Source organism: Vigna umbellata, chromosome 1 (genome assembly GCF_029865625.1).
Source record: "Vigna umbellata cultivar VRB3 chromosome 1, Vumbellata_1.0, whole genome shotgun sequence".
Lineage (NCBI taxonomy): Eukaryota > Viridiplantae > Streptophyta > Magnoliopsida > Fabales > Fabaceae > Vigna > Vigna umbellata.
Window position 1 is genome coordinate 106,405,863 of NC_142165.1, and position 27,848 is coordinate 106,433,710.

The 27,848-nt window shown below is 32.3% G+C and overlaps 2 protein-coding genes across 7 annotated transcripts; one reads left to right on the plus strand and one right to left on the minus strand.

The window, feature by feature from the left end:
- Positions 1-1,796: 1,796 nt before the first annotated feature.
- RPS1 (ribosomal protein S1) lies at positions 1,797-5,203 on the plus strand. The gene is made up of 7 exons (XM_047310299.2): positions 1,797-2,114; positions 2,228-2,503; positions 2,597-2,677; positions 3,182-3,463; positions 3,531-3,641; positions 4,413-4,499; positions 4,910-5,203. The coding sequence occupies exons 1-7, from the start codon at positions 1,815-1,817 to the stop codon at positions 5,012-5,014; spliced, it is 1,242 nt and encodes a 413-aa protein (XP_047166255.1). The 5' UTR covers positions 1,797-1,814; the 3' UTR covers positions 5,015-5,203.
- A 701-nt stretch (positions 5,204-5,904) lies between these two features.
- Positions 5,905-24,344, minus strand: LOC124835381 (E3 ubiquitin-protein ligase UPL6-like). 6 transcript variants are annotated; one of them, XM_047310296.2, is made up of 26 exons: positions 23,786-24,342; positions 22,065-22,162; positions 21,797-21,924; positions 21,407-21,518; positions 18,145-18,325; positions 16,629-16,814; positions 16,199-16,381; positions 15,419-15,494; positions 15,083-15,198; positions 14,692-14,975; positions 14,253-14,349; positions 13,054-13,197; positions 12,352-12,435; positions 12,185-12,271; positions 11,893-12,033; positions 11,648-11,773; positions 11,315-11,413; positions 11,045-11,112; positions 10,189-10,255; positions 8,442-8,612; positions 8,258-8,347; positions 7,614-7,694; positions 7,267-7,340; positions 7,113-7,184; positions 6,919-6,999; positions 5,905-6,289 (listed from the first exon to the last, which is right to left on the minus strand). In XM_047310296.2, exons 1-26 carry the CDS (start codon positions 23,942-23,944, stop codon positions 6,223-6,225), a joined length of 3,072 nt encoding a protein of 1,023 aa, XP_047166252.2. In that variant the 5' UTR covers positions 23,945-24,342; the 3' UTR covers positions 5,905-6,222. The 6 variants fall into 6 exon arrangements, with proteins under 6 accessions (XP_047166252.2, XP_047166251.2, XP_047166249.2 ...); XM_047310295.2 differs by having other exon boundaries at positions 6,919-7,008; positions 15,428-15,494; positions 23,786-24,340; XM_047310293.2 differs by having other exon boundaries at positions 6,919-7,008; positions 23,786-24,340.
- Positions 24,345-27,848: the final 3,504 nt, after the last annotated feature.

Genomic DNA, 27,848 nt, shown 5'->3' on the forward strand with positions numbered 1-27,848 from the left:
AATACTTACTTGAAATTTTTGAATAAATACAATGAAAAATAAAATATATTAACCTTTAAAAAATATGTCTGTGATAACTTCTCATTTATCAAATTATTTTAAAATTTTAGACAAGATTACTTTAAAAATATTTCTTTTAAATATAAATTTTAAATTATAATTAAACGTTTTTAGTTTTTAAACATGTTTTCATTCATTATATTTTAAATTTTAATATATTTTAGTTCACAAACCCTAAAATGAATATTATTTTTTTAATTTAATTATATTATTATTTTTTAGTTTGAATTATATATTAAATAGTATAAGTAACTTAAACATTAACCTAGAATATGATATATGAAAAAAAAGTTAAAGTACCTATTTTTGCAGTTTAAGATACAATCAAGAGACACATCTCTCAGAGTTTAAAGTTTCAAGACAAGTCAACAATATTTACTAGAAGAAACTCATTACAAAAATATTTTTACATGGGTTTTTTAAAATACATTATATTGATCCACAAATAGACTTAGATATAAAAAGTCATATACATATTATATTTTATCAGTTAAAAAAACCGATATAAAATGACTAAAATATTCAAAAGAATATATTACGAGCAATGGTGAAACTCGTAACTATCAGCAAGACGAAACGTTTCGGAAGTACAACCGCGACCATCGGCGGTGCTACGCCTAGCGAGCTTGATGGCACCGCCGACTGCATTAAAATGTGCCACCCTACTTAATTAGTTTTATTTAACATCGATTCAAAATCTTATGGTTATTTTTATATTATACACTACTGATACTTTTACTCTAATATTTCAAATTTCTTAGCCTATCTTTTCTTTATCTTTCTTTTGTTAACTCCAGTGTACAAATTGACATTATTAATCACTTTCAAATTAACAAAATATTATATTTTCATATTAATTGTTTTAATATGAGTGTAAATTTTATATTATTAAATAGAAATAAGAGAATAAAATACTATAAAAAGATGAAGAATTTATTAATATATTATCTAAGATTTTGAATAAAAAATGATATTAATCTTTTATATGATTAGACTTAGTAATATTTGTGTCTTTCACGAATCCCTTTTTATGATCTAATAATTTTAAATATGGATATTCACTAAATATAATCTATTGTTATTTATTATGATTTATTGTTTAATTTTCTCTTAGAATAAGCCATTATTTGAATTTTCATAACTTAAATATATATCAAAAACACAAAATAATCAATTATCTCTACAATATAATTTTCAAAATATGGGTAATTATCAAAATTTTAATAGCTAAATACTTAAAATTGTTACTTTCTCTGCATACAACATTTTTTATAAATAATATTTTCACGGTATTTTTATTGTTTGAATAAGATATTTCATATTAATTATTTTAACATGCTTATTTATTTATTATCACTTAAAACAAGATGTGTAAATATTTTTGCCTCACATAAAACCTATTTTTTTTTATACCAATATCATTTTAAATATATTGTTTAATATCTGTATTAGTGTATTCAATTAATTGTTTTGTTTGTCTGAATATTTACTGTCTAGATAATTTGCACAGATAATTATTTGAGTTTTCTTAATATATATTATGTAAGAATTTTTGTTGTCATTAACTCTATTATTTTATATTAATATTATGAGAATGTTGATTAATGATAAAGAAGAGTGGTGTAATAATTAAAAGAAGAGAAAAAGAAATTAAGAAGCAGTAAGATGTTAAACATTATCCTGTTTGTGAAAGTTTGAGGAAAAAGTTAGAGTGATAAGAACGGGACATTATCCGTAGCAATGGCACCACACAAATGGCTTCTCTTGTTCTTCAATTCACTGCTCTCAAGTGCTCTCCACTCTCTTCTTCTTTTCTCTCCCAACCTTCCCTTTTCACCCAACATCGCCATAACCAAAGGCGCGCTTCAACTTCCATAGTCAACTCTGTAGCATTGGCCAATGCACAGAACAAAGAGAGAGTCCAGCTCAAGAAGCTCTTCGAAGAAGCCTATGAGAGATGCCGTACTGCTCCCATGGAAGGGGTCTCCTTCACCCTCGAAGATTTCACTGCTGCTCTCGACAAGTATGATTTTGATTCTGAAGTTGGCTCCAAGGTCACTCTCGCACTTCTTCTTCTTCTTCTTTTCAATTCAATTCTTAATTGGGTCGTCGGCAAACTAAGAAAGATCGTCTTTTTAATGAACATTGGGTTGCGGGTTTGGGTCAGGTTAAAGGCACTGTGTTCTACACAGATAACAATGGAGCAGTTGTTGACATCACTGCAAAGTCCTCGGCGTATTTGCCGTTGCAAGAAGCGAGCATCCGCAAGGTTAGGCACGTGGAAGAGGCGGGCATAGTTGCTGGGTTGAGAGAGGAGTTTTTGATCATTGGTGAGAATCAAGCGGATGATAGCTTGATCTTGAGTTTAAGGTCGATTCAGTATGATCTTGCATGGGAACGTTGCAGGCAGCTTCAGGCAGAAGATGCTGCTGTCAAGGGTAAGGTGGGTTTGTCGTACTACCGAACTGTGTTGGCTTCGGTTATATCGTATTACTCAAGCAATAAGGTTATTTTGATAAGATTATTGTATTGACAGATTGTGGGGGTGAACAAAGGTGGAGTGGTGGCTGAGGTTGAAGGGCTTAGAGGGTTTGTTCCATTGTCACAATTGTCAACGGTTAGCTCTTGACTTGAGCTACATTCACATTTATGGACTCACTAATTTTGATTCTCTGTTGGGTTTTTCATGCTGTGCCGTGTCTTTGAAATACATTGATAGGCATGATGTTTTATAATATATCAAAAAGATTTTTAAAGCTCCAACAAAAACCCAGCAAAGAATCTAGACTCAATCTAAACTTGCTCTGTATGCTATGTAACAGGTCAAAAACCGTCTTATCAATGAATGAGTGCACAACATTTAATAAGATTCCATGTAGACAGTAAAAAATAACTTCCTATATTCTCATTGAAGTTGAAATTGAGTCGTGCATTTTTCTTCAAAACTTATTTGCTTCTACAAGTTATAAATTATATCATTTTGCAGACTAGAAAATGAAACTTCTCATTTTCATTTCTGTAATTTCTGTCTTTCATTTAGCTTCTAAGACCCTGGGTTATTATTTTTTATACCTTTATCAAGCAGCTGAAATTCTTCTCATTTTGTTTATTATCTTCTCAGAACTCCAATATAGAAGAGCTTCTTGAGAAGGAGCTTCCTCTTAAGTTTGTGGAGGTGGATGAGGAACAATCTAGACTTGTCCTCAGTAACCGCAAGGCCATAGCTGGCAACCAGGCACAGCTAGGAATTGGTTCAGTGGTTACTGGCTCTGTTCAAAGCCTGAAGCCATATGGTGCCTTCATTGACATTGGTGGAATCAATGGCCTCCTTCACGTTAGTCAGATCAGTCATGACCGTGTAACTGATATCTCAACTGTTCTTCAACCTGGCGACATATTAAAGGTAAAACTATAGCGAGTAGTGTAGATTTTTGTCTGGATTGGTCATAATAGTTTTACAATTTGTTTAGGTGATGATCTTAAGTCATGACCGTGAGAGAGGTCGAGTAAGTCTTTCAACTAAGAAGTTAGAGCCCACACCTGGAGACATGATCCGCAATCCAAAGATTGTCTTTGAGAAGGTATGTTATGAACAAGCTCCTTGAATCTTTTACTCATTGCATAAGTAAATTATAACTTGTACTTTCAAATGCTTAAATTAAAAACTCCATTCATTTCCACTTTAGCTATCTAATGCCACAGTTTGACATCATATAGGAAGCTTAAAAAAGAAGTTTCTTTTTTTATTTTAGTTGTTGGAGATCATTTATACACACCCACACACAAGTGATAACCCTTACTCTATTAGTGATTTTGAGATTGAGTTAAGCCTAAATGCAAATTCTAAAGTAGTATCCAAATTTATCTTAGTAATGGTTCTAGACCTATTTGACCATCTGTTATCTGTTGAAATTGAGAGAAACTCTAATGTGAAAATATTCTGTAAAAGGAACCCGTAGACTCGGCAGCTTATAGCTGTTTTGTCAGAGCAAGAGCGGAAAAAGATATAACTACCTGTAACTGAGGTTACACATACAGATACAGAAATACATGAGCACAGGCTTGTCTTAGCTAAAGGAGTAAAACTGTACTATAAACTATTCGGCCATTATTGGATCATTAGAAGATGCTCATTCAGTCATGCAATTTTTACACTTAAAATTACGTTGACCCATTCAACACTCAACCGTAGGGGTTGTTGGAAATTTTTACCCGATTTCTAGAATCAAGTTAAGCGCATACACTAATTTCTAAAACTTTTTCCTTCGATTTCTTTAACATGTTTTAAATCTATTTCAAACCATTTTTGAAGGGGAAGTCACTCACGTAACTCTGAACTTCTTGTTATATAGGCTGAGGAGATGGCTCAAACATTCAGACAGAGAATAGCCCAAGCAGAAGCTATGGCTCGTGCTGACATGCTTAGGTTCCAGCCTGAGGTATCTATGGATTTTATTATTTCTTCAAAATTCTTAATCTGGTAAAAAGGGAGAAACAGAAAATGATTAAAGTGAGACTAATATTGAAAAACATAGCAAAGTCAGGTTCTTGCTGCAGCTGAAGATTGTTGGGTTTCTGAAATGACAAGAATAAAATTATTTAAAATTGGATCTTACTAGACAAGGAAAGGAATGTCACAGTGCATGTGCATAAAAATGGAATTTGCTACTTCGGACTTGTTTCTGATTCACTTACCTGAAGCGAGATACGAACATATTTCTGCTTCCGGCAACTAGAAATTTATCTTGGGGTTTGGTATCTTCCTATAATATCCATACATAGATGGAAGAGATATGATAGAAGAGCATTTCATGAACCTGTCACTCAATATTCCATTTTTGATTCGCAGAGTGGATTGACTCTCAGCGGTGATGGGATCCTGGGACAATTTACTTCAGACTTGCCTGAAGAGGGACTAGATCTGACTGAGGTGCCACCAGCTGAAGCATCATGATTGAGAATTTCGAGGTTTTTTTTGCTTACATTTTATAATGTTGCTTGTAACAATCCAATATTGTTGTCGAACGATGTATTGATGCAAATGTATTATTGAGTCAAATAAATAGAACTATTAATACTATCATTACACTATGAAGTGATTCTTCACTAGAATATATTCATCGCTAAAGCAACTTAGAGTTTATATTCATTGTTATCCATCTACATAAATACTAAACCACACTAACGCTTATGTTGTTGTAATTCCAGTTCTCATTTGTTTTCTTCCCTATCTTTTTTCTATCACTTTGTGTTAAATAATTTAGATTTATGATAAAAATAAGTTCGTCAGATTTCATTACTGAAGATTATCCAGTGGATCGATTCTAGATAAAGTCGGAGGGGTGAACACGTTTAGAGTTAACTAGGTTTTGAAGAATTCTATATCACAACCGATAAAAATTTAATCGGTAGGGTCGATTCGTTTAGTTTTATTCAATTTTAACTATCCATTCAAAACAGTTCAATAAGAGAACATTTAAGTTTTAATCAGGCAGGTAATTAGATTTACAATAAAAATAACAAAACCAAAAAAAAAATGGAAAAGATGAAAAAAAAACAAAAAATATGAATGAAAATAATGCCATGTTGCCTGAGAAGACTATAGTCCATAAATCTAATCCTCTAAAACAATAATGATACATGAGTTTTTTTATAGTTTAAAGATGATCGAGTATGGGATTGTTAAACTAAACATTCATCTCAATTAAATTACTAAAAATTCAAGATTATTAAACTCAAATCCACACCTAGTTTTTTTTTTCTTAAACAAATATTTGTCAGGAATGAGAAATTTGTGCTTTCACTTTCCCTTCAAAACCTAATTTCACGACCTACACCCTCAAATGCAAAAGAACAAAACCTCCAGGTGGAGTTTTGCTTTTATGATCATAGAAAATAATCAGGAAAAAACCCTGCCAAAGTGAATTTCACAAAATAATTCACATTTTAGGTATTTACATTTAGAAAAAAAGACACAAATTGGCAGTCAATATTGGATAAGAATACAAGTATATATATACACATACATACAGTAACACATGATATTTTTATTCAGCTCTACCCATCCGATTATTTGCCATTTCCTGTTCCACTAATCGTCATCGGAGTGATTCTCTACCAAGCTTCAAACCCTAAAGATATCGTAAATTCCACTTCATGCTTTTAACTTAAATCAAAGCCAGCATCGGCATTTATGGCATACAGTAGTTTGGTTTCCAATTGCTCCTTACTGCAACATGATTTTCAGGGGAAATGATTTAGAAGAACCACCAGGAACTACTTCAACAATAAATAATCTGAAGAACAACGAGTTGACAAGTCATAAAGAAACTCTTCTGAATCATAAATAATATTTTAAATGCAATTTTTTCTAAAAAATCCGTTGCATTGTTTTTATCTCAATACATACTTTTCCAAAAAATAAAAAGAACTCAAGGATGTTACAAATGCTCCGCTCATTCTTATCAAATTCAAATCTACTGAAAATGAAAAATACTAATTATAGTTAGAAAACAATCTACAGAGGATCTATTTTTAACATCAAATGGATATCTCTATACCATATATCTTGGACTTTTTTTTAAATAACTAAATATAAAACTCACTGCCTGTAGCACCAATAATGACACATTTAAAAAACCGTGCACTTTTGTCAGAATAAGTTGTTTCAAACATAATTCCAGCCAATTAATGCTAGTTATTTAATATACTTCACACAGAGTAAACATAATCTCTTAATTTTCGTTCAGCATTAACAATTGATATATCTCCAATTCTGGCTGTTCTAAAAGTCTAAAATTGTAACCACAGAAACTATTATATATCAGTTCTGCAAAGGTAACCTAGCCTAGGACAAACCTTGTATAAGGCGGAAGCTTCAGTAGATTCATACAAGTAGCCGATGTTGGTAATCGGTCAAGTGATTCCTCCGCAGCATTACTGGAAGCACTACAACGAAAAACATTAGTCAATTCCAATCTGTCATCCTTGTCTTCTATGCTTAGTAATGCTAGAATTAAATATCAGAACATATTTGCTGGAGCTGCATTCACCTTTGAATGCAAAACAAAGGTTCGAGATTTCGGAAACCAAGCAATGGCCCACGAGAGCAACCTGTTACGAACCTGTACAGATGATAAATTTATTAACCATATTAAGATCGGTCATATAAAACGGCTACCTATTCATGTGTATGTGTATTCTTACTTCAAAAATTTCTTCCTGTCTTCCAATGAAAAGCCTTTAAGAACTTCCCAAAACATCTCAATAACATAGTGGTCCTATCATAAGAACTACATGTTAGAATTCAATAATGTCAATAAGAGCAATGCCTTTTAAGCTAAATGGAGTTTGTGGCGTCATCATCAGAAAATTAATGATTGAGATTTGAGAGGTAAAACTTGGCAGTGTATTTAAACAGAAAAAAGTAAAAAAGGTATGCTACAAGATCCACAAACTCCTCATGTGGATCTTATTGAGTTTAAACATGAGCTACACACGCCTTTATTTTGTTCCTTACTGACTAAAAGCACAAAAAATGCCAGAAGGCTTACACTACGATAATCTCCTGCATAGTTGGTGTGCAGCCGTAAATCATCAATATCCAAGCTGTCAACTGAACCTGATATCAGAAGCTGTGGAAAACAATGATGTCAAACAAGTTGGACTCCAATGAAACATATAAGTGTAGGATAAAACTAGTTGAAGCTCACGTCCGGAAAGATGGCAAAAATAAATACAGAAGTTGAGGATAAGATTTAATTAACATTGTAATAACTAATGATAATTAGGAAAAAAATTACAACTTAGATAAAATTCAGTTATGTGCCTTTCTAGTTGTTGAAGACACCCTTAACCACCACACAAGCAAATATCAAAACCAATGTAGTTAAAATTGAAATTAAGATCGTGGAATTGTGTAATTCCACAATTTCGCACAATTGACTTTGTTCTAATTGATAATAAAACTGACTTTGTTCTAATTATACACACATATATCCAAATTTGTTCATATTTTTGTAAAAATAAGAATCTATAATCCATGTTACAGTCCCACGAATTACAATATTGCGAGCCCTTTATAATTCTAACCATAATCTCAATTTTATCTATCTTGATAAAAAACCAAGAATACAGTGGGAAGAGAGAACAGCATAGCTTTCAAGACCCAAAATTGGCAGGATTATTAGAAAAAAACCTGAAGTTCATGTTCATTAAACATATCGATCCAATCCTTCTGAATAAGTTGTTCAAATCCCCTCAAGAAATGCGAACTCTGTTGGCGTATCTGAAAGCACAATTATTTTTATTATTTAATTGCAAATATGGAATTATTTGTAGTACAAAATGCAATACAATTACTTTTTTCAAAAGTACTTTACCTGAAAATTCAAGCGGTGATTGGCTACAAGATGAATAAAAGTAATAACATTCTCATTAGTGACACGTAGGTTTCTTCCCCCAGGAAGCAGTTCCTCCTCTGTTTGTTCTCCATATTCATTATTTACTATAACAAAGTATAGTTCCAACTCCGAAATGTCTCCCTTATAATGCTGTTAGTCAAACAGATTGAAAGGGCAAAATTGATTCAATAAGAAAATAGAAGCCGTCCTACAGAAAAAAATTATCATCTTGACAAACTACACATCACACCAAGCCTAAAACCCAAAGGCCATACATGAATACTATTTAACTAGCGTAGATTGTATTTCAAATGACTATCAAAGCATTTAACAGTTGTATATTTGATTTATAAAAAAGTAATAAATTCATATTAGACTTTTACAAGCTTAAATTACAGAACACAGATCAAGATTTAGAAAAGGAATTGAGTAAATAAAGTCAGAATATTAGACTAGAGAATGAAGTTGTCTATTTTTTTGTTCTTTACCCAGGTTATTTCTATTGAAAAAACCATGAGTTACCTTAAGCCTCTGTTTGGATCCATTGATGTACTGTTAATGGAAAAAAGGGAGGCGCAGATTCATGGCTTAATGTTCATGTTTGGATGAGTGCTAACAAAGCGGAATTGTAAAGACGGATAGCGGAGGGGTAGGGTGGAAATGCCCCCTCATGATTGTAATGAAAAGAGTGAAAAGACAGGGAGCATGTTGTATTTTACAACTCTGCCCTTGTCCTTCCAACAGAGAATCATGACCTTTTTTGGGTTTGTTTTATGTGCATGAAGAAAAATTGTAGTGTATTAAAGTTATAGGACATTGGAAACGGTACACACTTTGGTTTATAATAGATTATGTCATCATATATAACCTATTATGTCCAAAGATATAATCGATTATATACCATGTCTTGAAACCCATGGGTAATTGAAAAAAATGCCATTTGTCTAATCCGTTTGCTGTGTTTGTCAAGAACTACACATGGATCGATGATATATAGGTGTAAACATTGGACATTGTAAAATAAATACCGATTGATTGGATAATAAATATAAATTTGTTTTAAGAAGCCCCTATAATTAAGGGATTGGAATTAGGAGTTTATCAGGTAGATTTGCTCCAGATTTAGAGTCTTTATGTCTGGAGATTTATTTCCTTTTATAAGAATTTCGGTTTTATTTTAAATACCAATGTACTGTTTCTTTTCAAGATAAAGAAAAACAATTTCATAATTATTGGTTCCTGCCGACAAATTTTTTCAGATGTATATTTATTGTATTTTCTGAAAATGCATTCTAAACAACAATACAGAAAATAATTTAAATCAGCTGGTTGCATTAATCTATGAGATATTTAATTCATCTAATTTAAATGAGTTTATTCTTGTTAAATATATATTTAATTTCAAAAATTAAATAAGTTTTAAAAATATTATTTCCATTACACAAATTAATTTCTTCTATTTTATCTATTTTCAAAATTAATTTATACTCATTCTTATTAAAATACAACCAAGGGCATTTATGTAATTATAATATTATAAGATTAATTTAATTTTTTTATTTCATATTAATCACATTTACAACAAACTTTAAACTAGTTTCCCCTCAATTTCCACTTTCTTTCCCTTAATTCAAATATCCTCACTTTCCACCCTTTCAATCCAAACAAAGATAAGACTAAGGCAGATGCAAGTAGATGAAAGTGCCAGAGATTAAAGTGACATTACCTTGAGAAAAATGAGATGGCGATACAATTCCGGGTCCAAGGAGGGCAAGTCATTCAAATAGTTGTACCTGGTATAAGGAAACTAAAGGTGTAAGAAATCCCATTATAAGCATGCAGTCCCTCCGTAACACATACTACTACCCTTGTTCCTCTTTTGGTATCTTTTCCAAGGCTGTCGCACATGAACTAAAAAGTATAATTAATGTTTTACTTTTTATAAACAAATTATCCAACTTCCTATTATACACTTTATCTATCTTATTTGTCATTTATTCATTCCAATTTCTCGAGAAATGCATAAAATAATTAGAAATTAGGTGTCAAAAGTAAGGATAAAATTGGAAAAATATTATCTTGAACTTTTCAAGTTAAAAGGAACAATTTTTTTTTTTCAAAAAAAGATTTACAATTGAATAGGAATACAGGGGTAAAAGGACTTCAACAAATTCAGAGGCAGCTCATTTGCTACTAACACCCCCTTGGCAATATTTTATATATGCATTTTTAACCTAAAACATCTATTTAATCCATGAGAAATATTTTAATAAAGGGGAAAAGGAACAATAACTCTCTTACTAGTGTCTACATCATACAAATAATTTAATTGCTAAATCTGAGTTCAAATTTATGTTAAACTTTTTACAAGTTTGTTTGGACTTTTTCGAAAGATCCAGTGGAACCCCTATATTAACCGGAAGGGCACAAGGTTAATTAAAATCCAGAAATACAATTATCCATCTAGTAAAAGCAGTTGTAAGCAAGAAAAATAATGTATGAAAATCCAAGATTTGAGCACTTGAACTAATTCAAAATGAACAAACTACCTAAAGCAGAGCAAGAGACTCCTTGAGTCTTACTTTTGTTTCAATTTGCTCAAAAAGAATGTAGCAAATGGTATATCAACCAGAATCCCTTCAAACATAGCCTGCACACGCAAGTAGTAACTGTGAAGCAAAGTTCCAATTAAGTGCAGGCAGTATAGTTATAGGAGAAATACCGCTCAAACAACATGACAAAAAAGATAGAATATCAATTTGGAGTAAATTCAGGTATCTAATGAAAAGGCCTACTTAAATAAATTTAAAAAAAAAAGAAAATAAAAAGGGAATTGGAGAGGAGGGGAATACCTTTGCAAGAAGAGTACCAAGGAAGTGGAAAAATTGGAAATGTTGTTCATGTATCATTCCCGATCCAGGATTAGGATAAAGCAGGTGATCTGCTGTTTCCTAGATGCATTGGCATTCAGTATGCTAAGAATAAGTAAATCACAAGGAAAGAATAAAAGGATAACATGGGCACGATTACAAAATGAAGTAACTTTTGTCACTCCACCTATCCAATTGCATCCATATTCACACTCACTAATACTTCAGTAACCTAGATTTTTTAATGCGGTCAGCTATATACATAGTAGAAAAAACCTTCAACTTAAATATACACAACAGGACAATATTTCTGACCTTAAATAATCCATACTGCACATCAAAGGCAGCACGTGTGATGTTCTCCATGAAATCTTTGAATATTCCACCGCCATCAATTCCAGCCTCTTCAACTCCAAATTCATTGACAAAAGTCACACGGATCTGCAAAGCAGCAAAACGAAATCACTCTCACATAAAAGGAGGACCTATTAGATCCCTCAAAGAAAAGAAAATAGGGAATGAATAACAAATAAGAAAATATGCCTTAGAAAAGGAATTACCAATCCTCGAAGACTATTTTCTGTCAATTGACTCATTTGATTATAAGCATCTTCTAAAATACGGTCTCGTTTTATTCTGAACCGATTCCTACTAAATACAGCCTGAGATCCATGCCTTTGCTTAACAGCAGCCAGTTGAGACTAAAGAAACAATAAATAGACTATATTGGTGATCCATTGACATGGTATGATACAGGATCTCCAAAACCTTGCTTGCAGTTGCAGCTATCTACTGTAAATTAATAATACAAGAATAACTAGAAATAAAATCAGTCAAAAAAGATATTCTTACAGAGTATATTTTAACCCGGCTAGTAAATGGTATCAAGAAAGGGGCCTGTTTCAATATTTCATTTGCTCGCGTATTTTCTATTAAAGCCTGTGGAAAAAATGATTATATTATACAAATAGAAATTCCCGTTTCCATCCTATAACCATAATCAATGAAAGAGAGAGTACCTGAGAGATAAATAGGTCATTCACACCATCAGCATGGAAGTTACTGGGGGATGTAAACTGCCGCCTATTGTTCCAATCTTGCAGCTATGGAAGAAATTCAAAATGTAAGTCAGAAATATAATAAAGACAATTCATATAGTATGGTTATTGGTGATATTTCATATGCATGGCTCTTAAAAAACAGACAGAAAATCTTTAATACAGAAGAAAGTGGGGACAGTAAGGACCTTTTCTTCAAATATTTATTCAACAAATTGGAGAAAAAAAGAAAACAAGGTGAAAATAAAGTGAAACTCTTGGAAAACGTCTCAAACCAACAGACCTGAAGAAAACTGGAAAGCCTTGGTATCTCTTTCTTGTGTTGATAGAAGAAAAAAAAATGTTACTAGTAATAGTGAGAATGGAGAAGATGGCAACAGCATAACAAAAGAGAAGATAAATATCCCCAAAATAGAATATGGAAGAAACTAAAAAAAGGAAAATGAGATGAAATAACATTGCCCAGTCTCTCTCTGTTTGCAAATAAGACAGAAAATCCCACCAAATACTCATAAGCATAGCATAGAAAAACCATAATACAAACATATCCTAAAGTCAAACCCTGAGAGACGCCCTTGTGATATAGATATCACTTTTTCTGTTTCCGAGCAAAATGTAACAGGGAACATGATATAAGATACACAACATGTGAGATGTTTCTACCTGGGAGAGAAGCTCAGAGACTGCAATGCTAACCCTCTGTTGAATGGCCTGAACAAACCGCCCCTTTCTAACTGAACTATTTGGAACTGATTTTACTGAATTAGACGATGTAGTATGATTCACCCACAGTAGCTGCCACAGAACCTGTGAATACAGAAAAACTATCCAGAATTAATTGAAATTGCAAAGGTCACATTTCCAGAGCTTATGCAGAAAACATGTTTGCGATATATTCTGGTTCAATGCCACCAAAATATATATATATATATATATATATATATATATATATATAGCATACAATATTCAGGTTTAACTCAATCAATGTTGTCAAACTCGTGAGTATACTCATAAACTAAGAAGACGTTGTGAGTTTTGGTGTGGCGACCAAGTAAGCAAACTTGGTGGTGGCATAGAGATTTCACAAATAGTTGCCAGATTGTGAACTTGCCTTCAAAATTGGAGGATCCTCGGTCACTTCAATCCTGAATGGAGCCTGTGTGGACTTGGTTTTTCAACCCAAAACAAATAGCCCGTATTGTATTTGGGCTTTCTGGTCGATTCATTGAACCACCTTAAAACTTTTCAAACATAGCCCCATTTCCCTAAGATTGGCCAACACAGATGATAACCAATTTGCCATCTCAGCTATCAACCCCAATGAGCTCCATCACTCTCCTATTGCTATTGCAGGTCCATCAATCATCACATCACCGTCTCTAACCCTCTCATCACCACCATCGTCCTTGTCCAAGCTCATTGTTGTTGTCAACCTTCGTGTGACCATCAGCATCCCCAATTGTTTCGGGTGCACAGCATTATGATAGATGGCTTTTGGTAGTTGTTGGAAGTGTTCTGATTTCATATTTCTTTGTGATGTTTTTCTCCATTATTTCTTCTTAATATTATGTTATGTGCTTCATTTATCAGTTCTTATGAGTTATTTATTGGATCTTAATAGTTAAGTTATTTTAGTTGCTTATAATATTTTTAATGTATGTGTATGTCTATAAGGTTTTCTATTTGCATAACTCTTATGAGTCAAGTCACGATCTCTTATTCCCCTTCCAGTCCTCTTGCGATCCTCAAGTTTGAGAACATTGAACTCAAGTTCTTCATTCATTAATATAATATCTTGTCCTATTCAACCACAAAAACTGTCATGAATTTCTCTACTAAAATAAATCATAAAAAACATCTACCTGTCTCAATATAATGATGAGGGTCCTAATATCCTTCAGTGATAGCGGTTTCTCCTGCTCATAAAATTCTTCATTATCAACAATCATAAGCATGTGCCTGAGATAAGAGAAAATAGGTTACAGTATAATGATTTAGATCACAGATAGGGTTGAATAATAGTGTTTTGAGAATTGCTCAGAACTCAGAAGGTGTATTTTTTATATTGATTCAAGAGTTAAATACATATAAGTACAACAAAGGCAATAAATACAAAACTAACAAATCTGCAATCATGTAAGCCCCTTTGACTTCAAATGATAGTCATGACTCATAAGACCCATTTCCAACAAATATATTCAGAATTAAAAGAAGTTAGAAAAAAAGTTCATGGTGAGTAGAGAGAAAAAATTTTCATGTCTCAACAAGAATTTATTAAGATAATGGCACAAAAAGTTTTACTTGTAGACAGGACAGAATACAGCCAGAGGTAACAGCCAGCCAGGTGCATCATTTGAGGTGAGTGATGACCACTTTTGGTTCTCATGACACTTCTTTGTAAAATTCCAAAGGGTAATAACAAGTTCAGTTCTGTAAGCAAGCACGGTCATAATCCGCTCAAGTGGCAGCTTGCCGAAGGTAACATGCAAAAACCCACAAACCGCATCAACAGCAGTAACTTCTCTATCATTGGGTCCATAATCTGAATCGTTGACAGATGAAATCTCTTTAAATAGTATGTTTGTCTGCACATGCCAAAAAGTAAAAATCTTGATTAAATTTCAAAACAAATGTCAATGAAATTTCTAGTCAAGGGATCCTAGACACAAATGTCATTTGCAAGAAGTCATACCATTTGTAGAAGGAAGCGAGGATTTACGGCATTATTAATTTGCTGCTCCAATTTCCTATCTAAAGCTATTTCCTTAACTTCATCTCCAGTCATATCATCGTCAGCGCTCATAGAACCTGACATTGCCACTCTAAAACTTGTTAGAATTTTGAATGGATTGAACCTAATCCCAAAAAGCTAACTTGAGAGGAGGCTTGCAAATTCATTTTAAGGAGTATTTCCCTGTTATTCTTTTTAATAGTATATTATTTTGTCAAAATTAAAAAGTGATAGTATTATTTAATAAAGAAGTAAAAACTTCAACTAAAAATTAGAACATACAAAAGGAAAGCATACTTTCTGTACCATTGAAAGTTTTTGCAGATGGGACTGCCTCCAGCAAAACTGTAGTGACAGCCGCAAGGTCTATTGCCTGAAAGGGATCAAACATTGATCAACTACAAAGCTGAGTTAAGTTATCAAGCACAAGTTTCAAATTCAATTGCATGGCAGCATCTTTAAATGGCCATCACTGCGAGCAAAAGATTCCCTTCAAACTAATTTTTTTTTTTTAGATACTTACAAAGTGACATTTTGTCTAGAAAAACACTGCTTTTGCCTAATTTCCCAAATTTTTAATAATTATGAATCTGAATGTTGTGCAAAAGGCAATACAAGATGTGGGCTCCTACAAGATGTAAAAAGTCACTGACATTTGATAAATTGTAAGAACTTAGCCCCCGTTACCCACCACAACCAAAATTATTTAGCTGAAGGTTAATGGCCCATGGTTGCACAAGACCAATGAAGGGATACCACCATCAACTTACAAAACGTAAAACAATTTGACCCGACTTCTCTTCAATAGAAGTTATGATATGAACCTAAAAAACCAGAAGATATATAATCCAATCCTTGTAATTCTCTCCTAGGCCATAGTAAAACTACTTTTATGTAATAAAAGAACCGAAAGCAAAATCTAGTAGACATCACCAAATCAATTTTAATAGAAGTAAAAAATCAAAGTTCCTAGTCATACCCACCATGAGATCAATCTCTTCACTTAGATAAGTCAAAAAGGGATATGAACGAGGCAAGTTATAGCAGATGGCATACTGTAGTGAATAAGCTCCTTACCATATCAAATGAACAGAGAGGATGAGACAAAGCAATTCCAGCAATTTCCAATACATTTCCAAGCATACAGGCATGGCTAGGAAATTCATTTGATATATCCTTAGGTAGAAAGTTGATTATATTTTGCCCAAACTGTGCCATTTGATGCATGTAAAATTGGCTCAGGTCCTCTGCGGCAAACATCTGTGTACCAATTCAAACATTTAACAAGACTTGCCAAAATTTACCTATATAAGATCTGGAACGCTGGCAAACATACACAGCATTCACCAGCATTAAGATGCATAGAGACAGAGTTTTTTCATGCTTAAAGTTTTCCTTTGACAGTTGTGAAAAGGATAGACATTCTTGATGACTAATACATTTCTTAAGCTTCTACTTATTACAAAAGGAAAGAAACCCCATCAAATAGAATAAATGGAAAATGTACCTGTTGTAAATTCGGGAAAATATGCCACAAAAAAGGAATTGTGATGATCTGGGATGCAAAAGTATATCTTGGGTTAATATGTGAACAGATGCATGGCTCCTGACCAACGTGACATACTACAGCCATAAGCACACGCTCCAATGATGAACCCTTGCCAATGGAAAAATTATTTTCTGCATCATTACCCTACAGGGAATCACTTGGGAAGTTTAACGCTGGTGAATGATACAATACCTTATCTGAAATGACAAAACTAGAGAGTATAACATAAACAATATGGCATTGGATATTTAATCAATTAGCCTAGCTCCTTCTTCTGGTGAGGGAAACTTCATTAGGGGTTCACCGACACCCCCCCCCCCCCCCCCCCCCCCCCCAACACCCCAAAAAGAAACCCTCAAACACTATGGCTCCTTGATGATTACAGGTCAAAAGGCCCATGTATGAAAATAGTTCAAAAGTAAAAATGCCCACAAAAATTATGGATAAGGGTAAACCCATGAACTATTTTCTAAATATAAAAAAAATCCTACTTAAAAGTGAAAATGAAAAAAAAACAAATATTTACTTAAAAAATTGTACACGTTTAGAAAATATTTACTTAATCTAAATCCACACCTAGGACAGAATGAGAAGGGTTACCTTTGACATAAGTCAAGTTAGAACAAGTTAAGACCATGTTAAGCTAATTGAGACGAACCCTTGTTTACATGGTCCTAAGTTAGACTAAGTTTAAGTCAGGCCAAGGTGGGTTACGTTTTAGTTAGGCAAAAACAAATTGAGTCAAACTCAAGTAGAGTTGAGCTTAACCCAAGTCGTGTTAAGTGAGATTGAGTCCAATTGCAACCAAGTTAGATTACGTTAAAAGACAAGCTTAACTTGTGTCAAGACAAGTATTGAGTTGGGCTAAGCCTAGGTCTGGCTGAGTCAAGCACATGTCAATATTCCTTTACTAAATTGATCATTACACATACAAGAATAAATAGATTCAAAATGAGTTCTGGTATAGTTTGAATGAGACATTCAAATTCAACACTGGCTTCTGTAATAATCAATACATGTTACTAGACGTAGATGTTGATCCAGGAGAAAATAATTTTTATAAGCTACAATAGAATACAGTAATTAATTACAGGTGTGCTGTTAGATTCTAGACATCTCTTTTTAATCAATGCTTTAGGGTTAGAGTTCTCTATATATTGAGGCTAATGTACTGTGTCATTGAATTAATTCAATAAAATCTTTTCTCTCGTACAATTTAATCTTTTTCAAGTGTAGATATTGAGAATACTACAGAAAAACGCAGTAGAAATAAAGGAATTTGAAGAAATTTCACTTAAAGATAAATGTACTCTTGTCAGATAACACATTTAGAAAACAAGGATCTTTCTTCATCCAACAAAAAAAAATAGACCGAGGAAGAAAGAGTTAACCCACATTGTTATTTTCCCTTGCTTGCTCCCATATTTCTCAAATACCTCAAATTATGAATTAAATTGATTCTGAAAGACATTACCTTCCCTGTAAGAATGATCTCTCTTAGTAGGCCAAGTGCATTGTTTCGAAAGAGATATTCTACTATCTTACAGCTCCATGGCAATTTGGAATCAATTAACAATACTAAAACCTCCAATAAAGGAACAGCTGATACATTCAACTCCTTAGGAGTCAACAAAAGCTGGCCTTTTAGCTGATTTCTGTCCACATAAAAATTAAATAAGCAAGGTAGCAAATAAACCCAAAAATACAAAGTAGCAAAAATAAAATACAAGAACTTTTTTCAGTTAATAAGAATAAATGGTACAGCAAGACAAAGACCAAAGGCAAGAAACAGTCCATGAAGATTACAACTTTTGGGTTAACTTTGAAATACTTGCATAGCATCCAATTGCCAACGTATATGCACGGGTGGGATGAGACACTGTTTCTCTAGTGACCATCATATATGAAATTTTTGATGACTTCTGTTTTTCATTATTTCAGACAAATAGAAATAGAAAACATGTCCCACATTGGCTAGGATCATGACAAATACTCATTATCAGCCTTGGGCAATTCACAGGTCCCCCACACCCCCTACTTTAGGGTTAAATTTAGTCTTAATCTCATTCCTAATATGTATTAAGGTCTATCAAGCCGCATTATTGGGTTAAGCCACTTGCAAATGTTCAATTCTAACCTCATGCTCCAACTATCCAGTCTTGAGAGAGAGCAGGATTTTAAAATGTCTCATTTAGGGATGACAAATACACCCACACTCGAAAGTATTGCTTTAATTTATCCCAAATTTGATGGAGAATACCCACATTGACTAGGTACAAGTATGAATATAAATATGGATAATACCTGATTTTTTAAACCAAAGATGGGAATGGATATGTACATACTTGCCCTGTTTCCATGGTTTTAAATTACTAAAATATCATTTATTAGGTAACCTAAAAAACCTATTTTCGTTGTTCCATTTGACCTTTGGTTTCATTTCATTTGAAGAACCCTTTTTTTTGCAATAGAATTTTTCATTCTATCAATTGTTTGACTTGTTCGATATCCACAAAGTTTGCTTAGATCCTTAAGGTATTTTCTCTCTCCTCACAACATCTACTTCACATTTTTCTCTTATGTGTAGTTTCACTCAAATGATGTATTCCCTTTCAAGAATTGCAAACTACAATTTCGTTAAATTAAATCATTTTTTGGGCACACATTTGATCCTTTCTACTCCTTTTTAATATATTTTTTTTTGTTTATTTCTTATCATGTGAGAGTTTAACTCTCCATTTTGAGTACTCAATCATGTAAACCCTTAGTTCATTAGATAACCTAAAAAAAACTATCTTCTTTTTTCTCTTTGGTTCTTAGTTTCATTTTACTTGAAAAACTTTTCTTTCACTACACAATTTTTTATTCTCTTTCTCAGTGGTTTGAATTGCTCGACATCTACCAAGTTCACTCATGCTCTCATGGTAATCCTTCTCAATATTTGAAAAAATAATAGATGTTGTAATTGCCATGGAATTTTAATTATATGTCATTGTTTCCTCTTGTCTTGATATTTGACATTAAAGAAAAGAAAATGTGTCTTTTAACATTGAATCATTGATAATAGCACGTCTTCTTTGGTGTGACTTTTATTTTTTGTAAAAGAGTTATTTAATTAACACTTGGAATAATATGGAAGTGGGTACGAATATACCCACTACCCGAGGGGGACTGGGATAGGACACAAATTCCATACCAGACAGCGATAAGGACAAGATGTGTATGAATTTTTAATTCAGATATAGGGATGGGTAGACAGGCATAGTCAAACCCAAACTATTTCCTTCCCTACTCACATTGGCTAATAATATACCTAAAATACTCCTTAAAAGTCTTGGGCAATACTCCTCCTTTAGGCCAGCCTTGGGTTGACTTAAGCATGCTAATTTCTAATATAGAACAATCATTAAACAAATTACACCTCCCAGCCTAATTATTCACCAAGGTTCATGTATTGTTCATGTATGCTTAAATTGCAAATTTAAATTAAATTTAAAAATAACTGAAATAAGATAAGAAATGAAACATGTTAGGGCAAGAGAATGGCACCAGAAAAACAACAGTTTGATATTGTTGGGTAACAAAATTAGAACTGTAACAGGAAAAAAGTTAGTTACTCAGAATTTGAATTGTAAGGTTTTTGGTAAAAGTAAAACTAATTTATTCCATTTAAGGTCCTTGTAATTCTTGGAATTTTCGCTTCTAAATAAACTTAGTGATGGAAAAACTAAATTACAAGAGCTCCTTCTAAATAAACTGAGTGATAGAAAAACTAACGCCCAAGTAAGAGTCATTTCAATGAGTTCTTCAGCTCTTTTTCTTATTCATTTTCTAGTTTTCTTTCTCTTAACCAATCTTTAGATACTATACCCTTTGGCAGATCCATTTTGAAGTCTATAGTTCCCCAATAAATCAACAGCAAATGCCAACATACTTGGGGACATTTGCACAATTATTAATGTCTTGCAAGTTTTGAGAGCTGGCTCACAACATAACATCAGAACATCTGTAAACCAAGTGGCTTATAATTCAACCCTTGCCACCGCTATTCTGCTGATACAGTTGAATTTTAACACAAGGTAGATGGACAGTGTATTGTCCATAATTCAAGTGTAAAGAGATCTTATATAATGATGAGCAATGCTAGATAAGTACTATAAATCATTCATGTGCCTGCTCCTAATAGTCTAAGCTTTTGGGAGAGTCGGTTCATGACATGTTAGAAATAAGTATGTTTTGACAAGCATCTATTATATTTGCTACAAAATAATGTAAAAAAAGCACAAAGTAGCCAAACAGTAATTAAGAGATAAAAACCTATTTTGTTGTTAATACTAATAGAGTTGTAATATGTGCTTATAGTCAAAACCACACACACTAAAGCAAAATTATTACATTTTTTTTATCAGTAAATGTTAGTTGTTAGTATTTTGTTAATCAGAGGAATTGAACTCAACCTCTATCACACTCCATTTCAAACCCTTCAAAATTATTACATAATATATATAAATTTGAGTTCATGGCCCGTTGTCATGCGCTCTTTAGCAATACATAACAAAATACCATCAGAACCAATGTAACATGAACACGAGAAAACCTCATCAGAAAAAAAACAACATCGTAAATGATATAAATTTTATAGTCCAACATGAAAGAGAAAGGAAAAAACAGGTTAGATAGTTTTCAAAAGCCAGAAACTCAGAAAAATTAGATCAAACTATGGCATGAAAACCAACCTATTCTGATGCAAAGCATGAATACAAGCCTGTACAAATCGCTTCACTCGGTAGTTCACCAAAGCACAGGTGGAAGAGTAATCCACTCCCGCAAAAATGTTCACAACGTCCCCTGTTGCAAATATTTTAGCTCTAAGTTTAGTGGCAAACTCTTGGGGAAAAAGACTGGAAGGAACACAGGAATCTAAAATATTTCAAACTTCTAGCAAGAACCAGACCTAACAATACTAGCATGGTTTTATCAAACACTTCAATACCTGTGTTTTTATGAGATCATACAAAGAAATCCAGAAACTAGAATACAACCTTTGTCAAATCACAATTTTTTACTCAAAAGAACAATAGTAAAAAAAAAACTGTATTTCAAATGGAAGGCTGATTTTGAATTACCATTATTTTGAACAAACCACCAAAGCAACCGGCATATTTGAACAAGAACTAAAAAATCATCAATATCATCTGCCTTAAAGAAATAGAGGAACTGGCAGAGGAAATCAGAATCTGGACCAAAAGAGTTCCTGAATGCACAGAAGATGGCGTTTATTTGATTAGTAATGGTGCAATTTACAAGTAAGATCGAACCAAAATAAGCTGCAATATAATAAAGAAAATGTACAGTACTCAACAATTATAATTTGTAATGATAAAAAGATTTCACCTGTCCACATTTTGGCAATATTTCCCATAGGCTTCATAGAACTGCTCTCGCAACTTAGATTGTTCAGTTTTGACAGCTTTTCTTCCTCTGAAGCATTTCTGTAGCTAGAATCAGTCAAAAATTTGCTTGACACATGAAATATTTTGACTCCCAGAAACATCATGTGCCTTCCCAGCGTATAGAGACACATTTTAATAAACTACCACAGTACACACAACACATCAAACAAACAGGCAGCGAAACTTTAGGAACTACAGAACATGCAACAATGCAATCTACTTTTCATTTTTCATGTAGCAATGAATATTCGGGAATATTTAAAATAAAAATATCATGAAACCAAAAAATTGAGAAATGTCGCCAATTGTTACCGAAATTAAAAAAGGAATGCAACTTTAATTATGATTTAATACACTGTCATGATGCCCAGCATAAATCGACGAAAAATATAGCACCAAAATTTCATGATAGATGGGCAGGAATTTAAAGCATTGAGTTAATAAATTACTGGAATCAAAACCTTTTAATATTGAAATCTTGAACAAATTAATAATAAAATGCTCTTTCTCCTAATGATCATGTGGAGGTCTAGTTCAAAAAAAATTGTCCATTTCCCACAATGTAAGGAAGCTAACTTGCCATAGCCTCATAGGACAGTAGGAAATTCTGTTGGGGGGTTTTGGAGAACCAAAACTCGGTGCAATTTCTTTTGAAGCATCTCTAAAAGGCTTTGACAAGAATAAGAAAACAAGGATTTTATAGCAGTGTGTTGTTTTCTCAGATCTTTGCATGTAACAACTAACAGGACCTTCCAGGCTGTATTTTTTTGTCCTTGCATCTATTATGGGACAGGATCGTGTATATGGACTTTTCTTTAGTACTGCACTCGTAGATATTTCAGTAAGGGAATGCATGTCTTTGAAAAGAGATTCACGAGCTTCATGGATTTCATATTCAATTTTAGTTTGCCTTTTCTTTTTTGTTTTCCTTTTGAAGAGGATTCCCTACCCTCCCTCAGATGTACTTTCACTTTTTTCTCCTTAACAATATTCTTTTATATCGAGAATAACAATAACAATAATGAGGTCATCTATGAATATGATAGCACAGTAAAACTACCGAAAGAAGCTCGAATCTTTATTTATGTGCTTCCTTAATACCAAGGTACTATGACATGTTTGCATACCTAGGCACTGAACCAGAATACCCATCATCACTTCTTGTATCATACTCATTCTAATAAAAGGAGTCATTTAGTATTGCAGCAAAATTTGTGTATATTAACACATTTTTATTGCTAAACTTATCCAACATGATGGAGTTAGAAACAGCAGAGCAATCCTAGACAAAAGCAATTTAAATTGCAGGAGCTAGCCAAACACGACAAGAAGTTCGTACCATCAAGCATTGGCAGAGTTTTTGAGGGGCAAAAGGTGGTCGTGCCTCCCCTAACTTTTCTCTCTAAATTCTTTACTAAATACATACATAAATGCATTCGTACATACATACACACACATATATATTCGATTATATTTTGGCTCTCCAAAATTCTATTTGAAGCTTCTTGCTCCGCCAAATTTTCAATCAAGCTACATCACTGTCATCGAGCATTACAATGAGAAGAATTTAGAAACCAAACTCGGCGGCGACTGCAGTATGGAAACAATGATATGCAACCAAATTGCAAGACACAAGCTAAAATCAAGCAAATGCACTTCAACCTGAATTTTGAGTACAGCAGAGTTCTGCTGGCGCAACCACAAGCGCCGGTTCCTTTCAACTCGCGTCTGTTCTAGAAGGTTCTTCCGGTCCCTTTCCTTTGAGCTGCGACCGCCCAAATCGACACGCTTCCGCGTAGAAGGATCGCCGCTGAAGAACATTGTTTACCGTAGTTTCTTCTGCTCGGCCAATTCATGCCCTAGTTTCCATCACAACTAAGATCGAAGCATGCAAAACGCGTTTAATTTGCAACGGTGGCTCACTTCAGTTGGAAGAAAGGGATTTAGCCAAAAAAAGTTGCCCTAGAAATGGAGAAAACTGGGAACAGTGTTCTTTGGTGCAAAAAGAGAGGAAAGTCTCGACAGTAATAATGAGATTTCTTAATCCAATAAACCGCTTAATTTAATCACTGAAAATCAAATATAACAATAATAACAGCAGAAATTGAAGGGAAAATCGACTAATAGAAGAAGAACACTTAATTTTCCTTAGCTTTTTTCCGTGTTTTTCCCTCCCCCACTTTCCAGGAGCTGGGTAGGAGAAAAGTTTACAAAAAAGTTGTTTTCTCTATCAGAAAATATTTACAATGATCCAGTAGTTATTTTCGTTACATCAGCTTGTGGCAACTTTAACTATTTTTATTATAAATGTGAATGAAAATTGTTAGATAATATAGAAAAACTAAATTCTTTTTTTATGCTAGTGCATTTTTTTAGAAAAGTGTATTATTCACTACAGTTGTTTTTTTTTTTGGATAAAACACTTACCTTTCAGCAATTTGCACAAGAGAAATGGTAAATTGTGGATCTAATTCTCCTAGAACAGAGAAAATGTGTTTTAAATAAATAGTTTGTCATATTAAAAAGTGGGTAAATTTGTGTCAGATTCCTTAGCTTTTCATGGTAAAATGATCTTAAAGTGTATTTATATCAGTTTCTTTTAAAGTTTATCTCCCTTGAACTTTCACTTTATTTTAAGAAAATAACTTACTTATGTGTTAAAAATAAAACATGAAAACAAAAAAATTGTAGAGAGCACTTTTTTTGTTTGCTTGATTAATTGAGTTTTTGTCATATGATTTTGTATATTTTCACACTATCACTTTATTTTTTTATATATTAAAAAAATGTAAACTTTTATAATTAATATAAAATAATATTATTTAATTGTTTTTATTAAAATAAATTGTTTAACGAAATTATCGCACTGATAACTTTTATGTTATCCTTTATAGTAATAGCAATAAAGAGACCATAGTTTATTTGTACATTTTTCAATAAAATATTAAAAATTAGTTATCAGTTTAAGTTATAATTATATTATCATTCCATATTAATCATAAAATCTTATATTCAGAAACTTGTTCTGAAAAAAACCTTTTCTAGAAAATTTGTTCGATAAGATATTATATATATTTCAAAAAATCACGAGTTTCAAAAAGTTTGTTCTTAAAATTTGTTCAAATAATACTATTAAAAGTCATGATGTGGAAATTTTGTTTCAAATTTCGTGGTCTAAAAATTTCAAAAAACTTGTTACGGAAGATTTTCAAAACAAGTAATTCGAAAGTCACTTTTCAAATGATAAAATTATCATTTTAAACATTATGAAACAAATAAGACAAAATTAAGATTCAAGTTTCTTCTTCTTCTGCAATGGAGAAGGGAGCTACAACAACAATCATACAGTGGCAATGACAATCACAGTGGTGGTGGCATAGTGGATGATAGGCTATGTGTGTTGGTATGAGGTGCACTTAATAATAATTGGGTGTAGGAAGAGAAAGCCTTATTGTTTTTGAAAATGATAAATGGGCCTTCAATTACATGGTCCAACAAATCTTAAGAAAATGCTTCCTCGAATCTCATAATGGGCAATAGTTTCTTGCACCCCATTAAATTTCAACGGCACCTCATCAGATATGTGAAATGTCAAAACTAATCTTTACGTGCTTTTTAATCCAAACATAATCTAGGTTTCAATTGCCCTCATGATTTCTTTCAACCTCCATGAAATTGTATCTATACCAGTTCCATTACTAAGAAAAAAACTGAAAACTTCACTTTTGTTAGTAATTCGCATTAAATTTTAACTACTCATTAAGGATGTGTTATTTGTGAGAAAAAAAAAAACTCATTTGAACTGTGAGATAAAAAAAGAAAAATTTAAAATGTAAAAACTTGATATGGAGAGAAACCTAAACCGAAAGATGGATTTGATAACAAGTTGAGCAACATACTGATTAAACTCATAACAAGTTGCTTGGTAAACTATTTGCAATTACTACAAAAACATCTTATATAAAATAATTAAGTCTCAGTGTTATATTTTAATTCAATGAGCAATGACTACAATGTCTATCTCACTTAACATTATAATAAGATGACGATACTTTGACAATATTCTTTTTGACATCATTTTAACATCATCTACTTGTCATTTTGTTATTGGTTCATATTGGTGTTTATGATTATTATTATTGATTGTGGAATAATTTTGGACCAAACACAGAATCACACGTAGATGATATTAAAATGTTGTCAAAAAAATGTTATTAAAGTATCATTATCCTTATAAGAATGCAAAATATATATATATATATATATATATATATATATATATATATATATATATATATATATATATATATTTGACCATTTTAATCTGGAGCTTATGAGCCTCTTTTCTTTTGGACTAGGCAAATTCCTTTTGACTAACTTTAGCCTTATCTGGTTGCTTTGAAAAGAGGTTTTCAAGTTGAATGTGAAAATTTGACAGGTCTAAGATACTTGCAGTGTTTGGAGCATTTAATGGTTGCATATAACTCCCCCATGATTATCTAAATGAAACTTCCATCTAAAACCATTGTTGGTAACCTTTTAGTATAAAATAACATCACAACAAAACATGCATTCATAATTTGACTCAAATCATCATTTGGGTTTTTATTATATTTCCACTGTTGGCACTAATCAAGTGCACCAATTATATGCTTTGGCTACCTTAATGGACTTTCTCACATACGATCATTCATTAGTGTATTTCCCTCTTGCTGTTAAAATAATCAGCATGAGAGATCACCAGTCAATATTGTAAGAAGAAGAAAAAATCAATGTTCTAGGAAAATAAAGTTAAGGATTTGTTTGGAATTCTCCCAATAAATTTCACAAAAAACAAGGAATATAAAATAAAATATGTGTTTTGATCAAATTAATTAGTTTCTCTAAACTAAATTTAGCTTATATACAAAATCAATATATAGAATTCTTTCAAATACTTTATTAAAAATATATATATTTACGAATGAAGTAGATACAGTGTTTACCCTCCCCTTTCGTTTAAAAAATGATTTTGTTACTTGTTTCATTATTTATTGAGTATTAATGAAAAAATATTAATACGCATGTAAGTACATTCATATGTTTGTAATATTGTTTTAAAATAAGATTTGTAAAATTTTTAAAAATGAGAATTTTTTCCACCTAAAAGAAATACAAAATATTATGCACAGTATTTAATGAAGATATTAAAAAGAGATTGGAAAATATATATATATATATATATATTAAAAATTTGTTTGCAAGTAAGTTTTCTTAAATAAAACTGTATACCCAATAATTTAATTTTCAAACACTTATCCTAAAATTATCTTAAACTAAAAGTACCACATGTCTAAAACATCTTTAAATTACCCAATAATTTAACATGTAGACGCTTTGAATATAACTCAAAGTAAATACAGAATTCACACCACTTATTTTAAAATAAAACTATTTTAAAACAAAATCAAATTTCATACCAACATTGAATAAAACTAATTAAAAAAAATCAAATTTAGCAAACCTAAAACAATCTCAAACTATCAAATAGTTATATGAAATGACTACGTATAAGATTATACAATATTAACCTTAGTCTACCCAATGTCTTCAATTATTTGAACCTATAATACTCAAACAAATAAGTATTGCCTAATTTAAAGAGTAGAGTCACGGAGAACAAAAGAATTGATGAAGCACGAAATAGTTTAGCTAAAATGGAGCACAGAAAACATACGACAATCTT

Bases quoted from the DNA above. Each gene is read 5' to 3' on its own strand.
- RPS1 (XM_047310299.2), top strand. From the start codon at position 1,815: ATGGCTTCTCTTGTTCTTCAATTCACTGCTCTCAAGTGCTCTCCACTC. The intron at 2,678-3,181 runs GTTAGCTCTTGA...TTATCTTCTCAG, and splicing joins CATTGTCACAATTGTCAACG to AACTCCAATATAGAAGAGCT. The intron at 3,642-4,412 runs GTATGTTATGAA...CTTGTTATATAG, and splicing joins CAAAGATTGTCTTTGAGAAG to GCTGAGGAGATGGCTCAAAC.
- LOC124835381 (XM_088105406.1), bottom strand. From the start codon at position 23,944: ATGTTCTTCAGCGGCGATCCTTCTACGCGGAAGCGTGTCGATTTGGGC. The intron at 21,519-21,796 runs GTAATTCAAAAT...TATTTGCAACAG, and splicing joins GTGGTTTGTTCAAAATAATG to GGGACGTTGTGAACATTTTT. The intron at 11,113-11,314 runs GTATTCCCCTCC...TTGCGTGTGCAG, and splicing joins TTGGTACTCTTCTTGCAAAG to GCTATGTTTGAAGGGATTCT.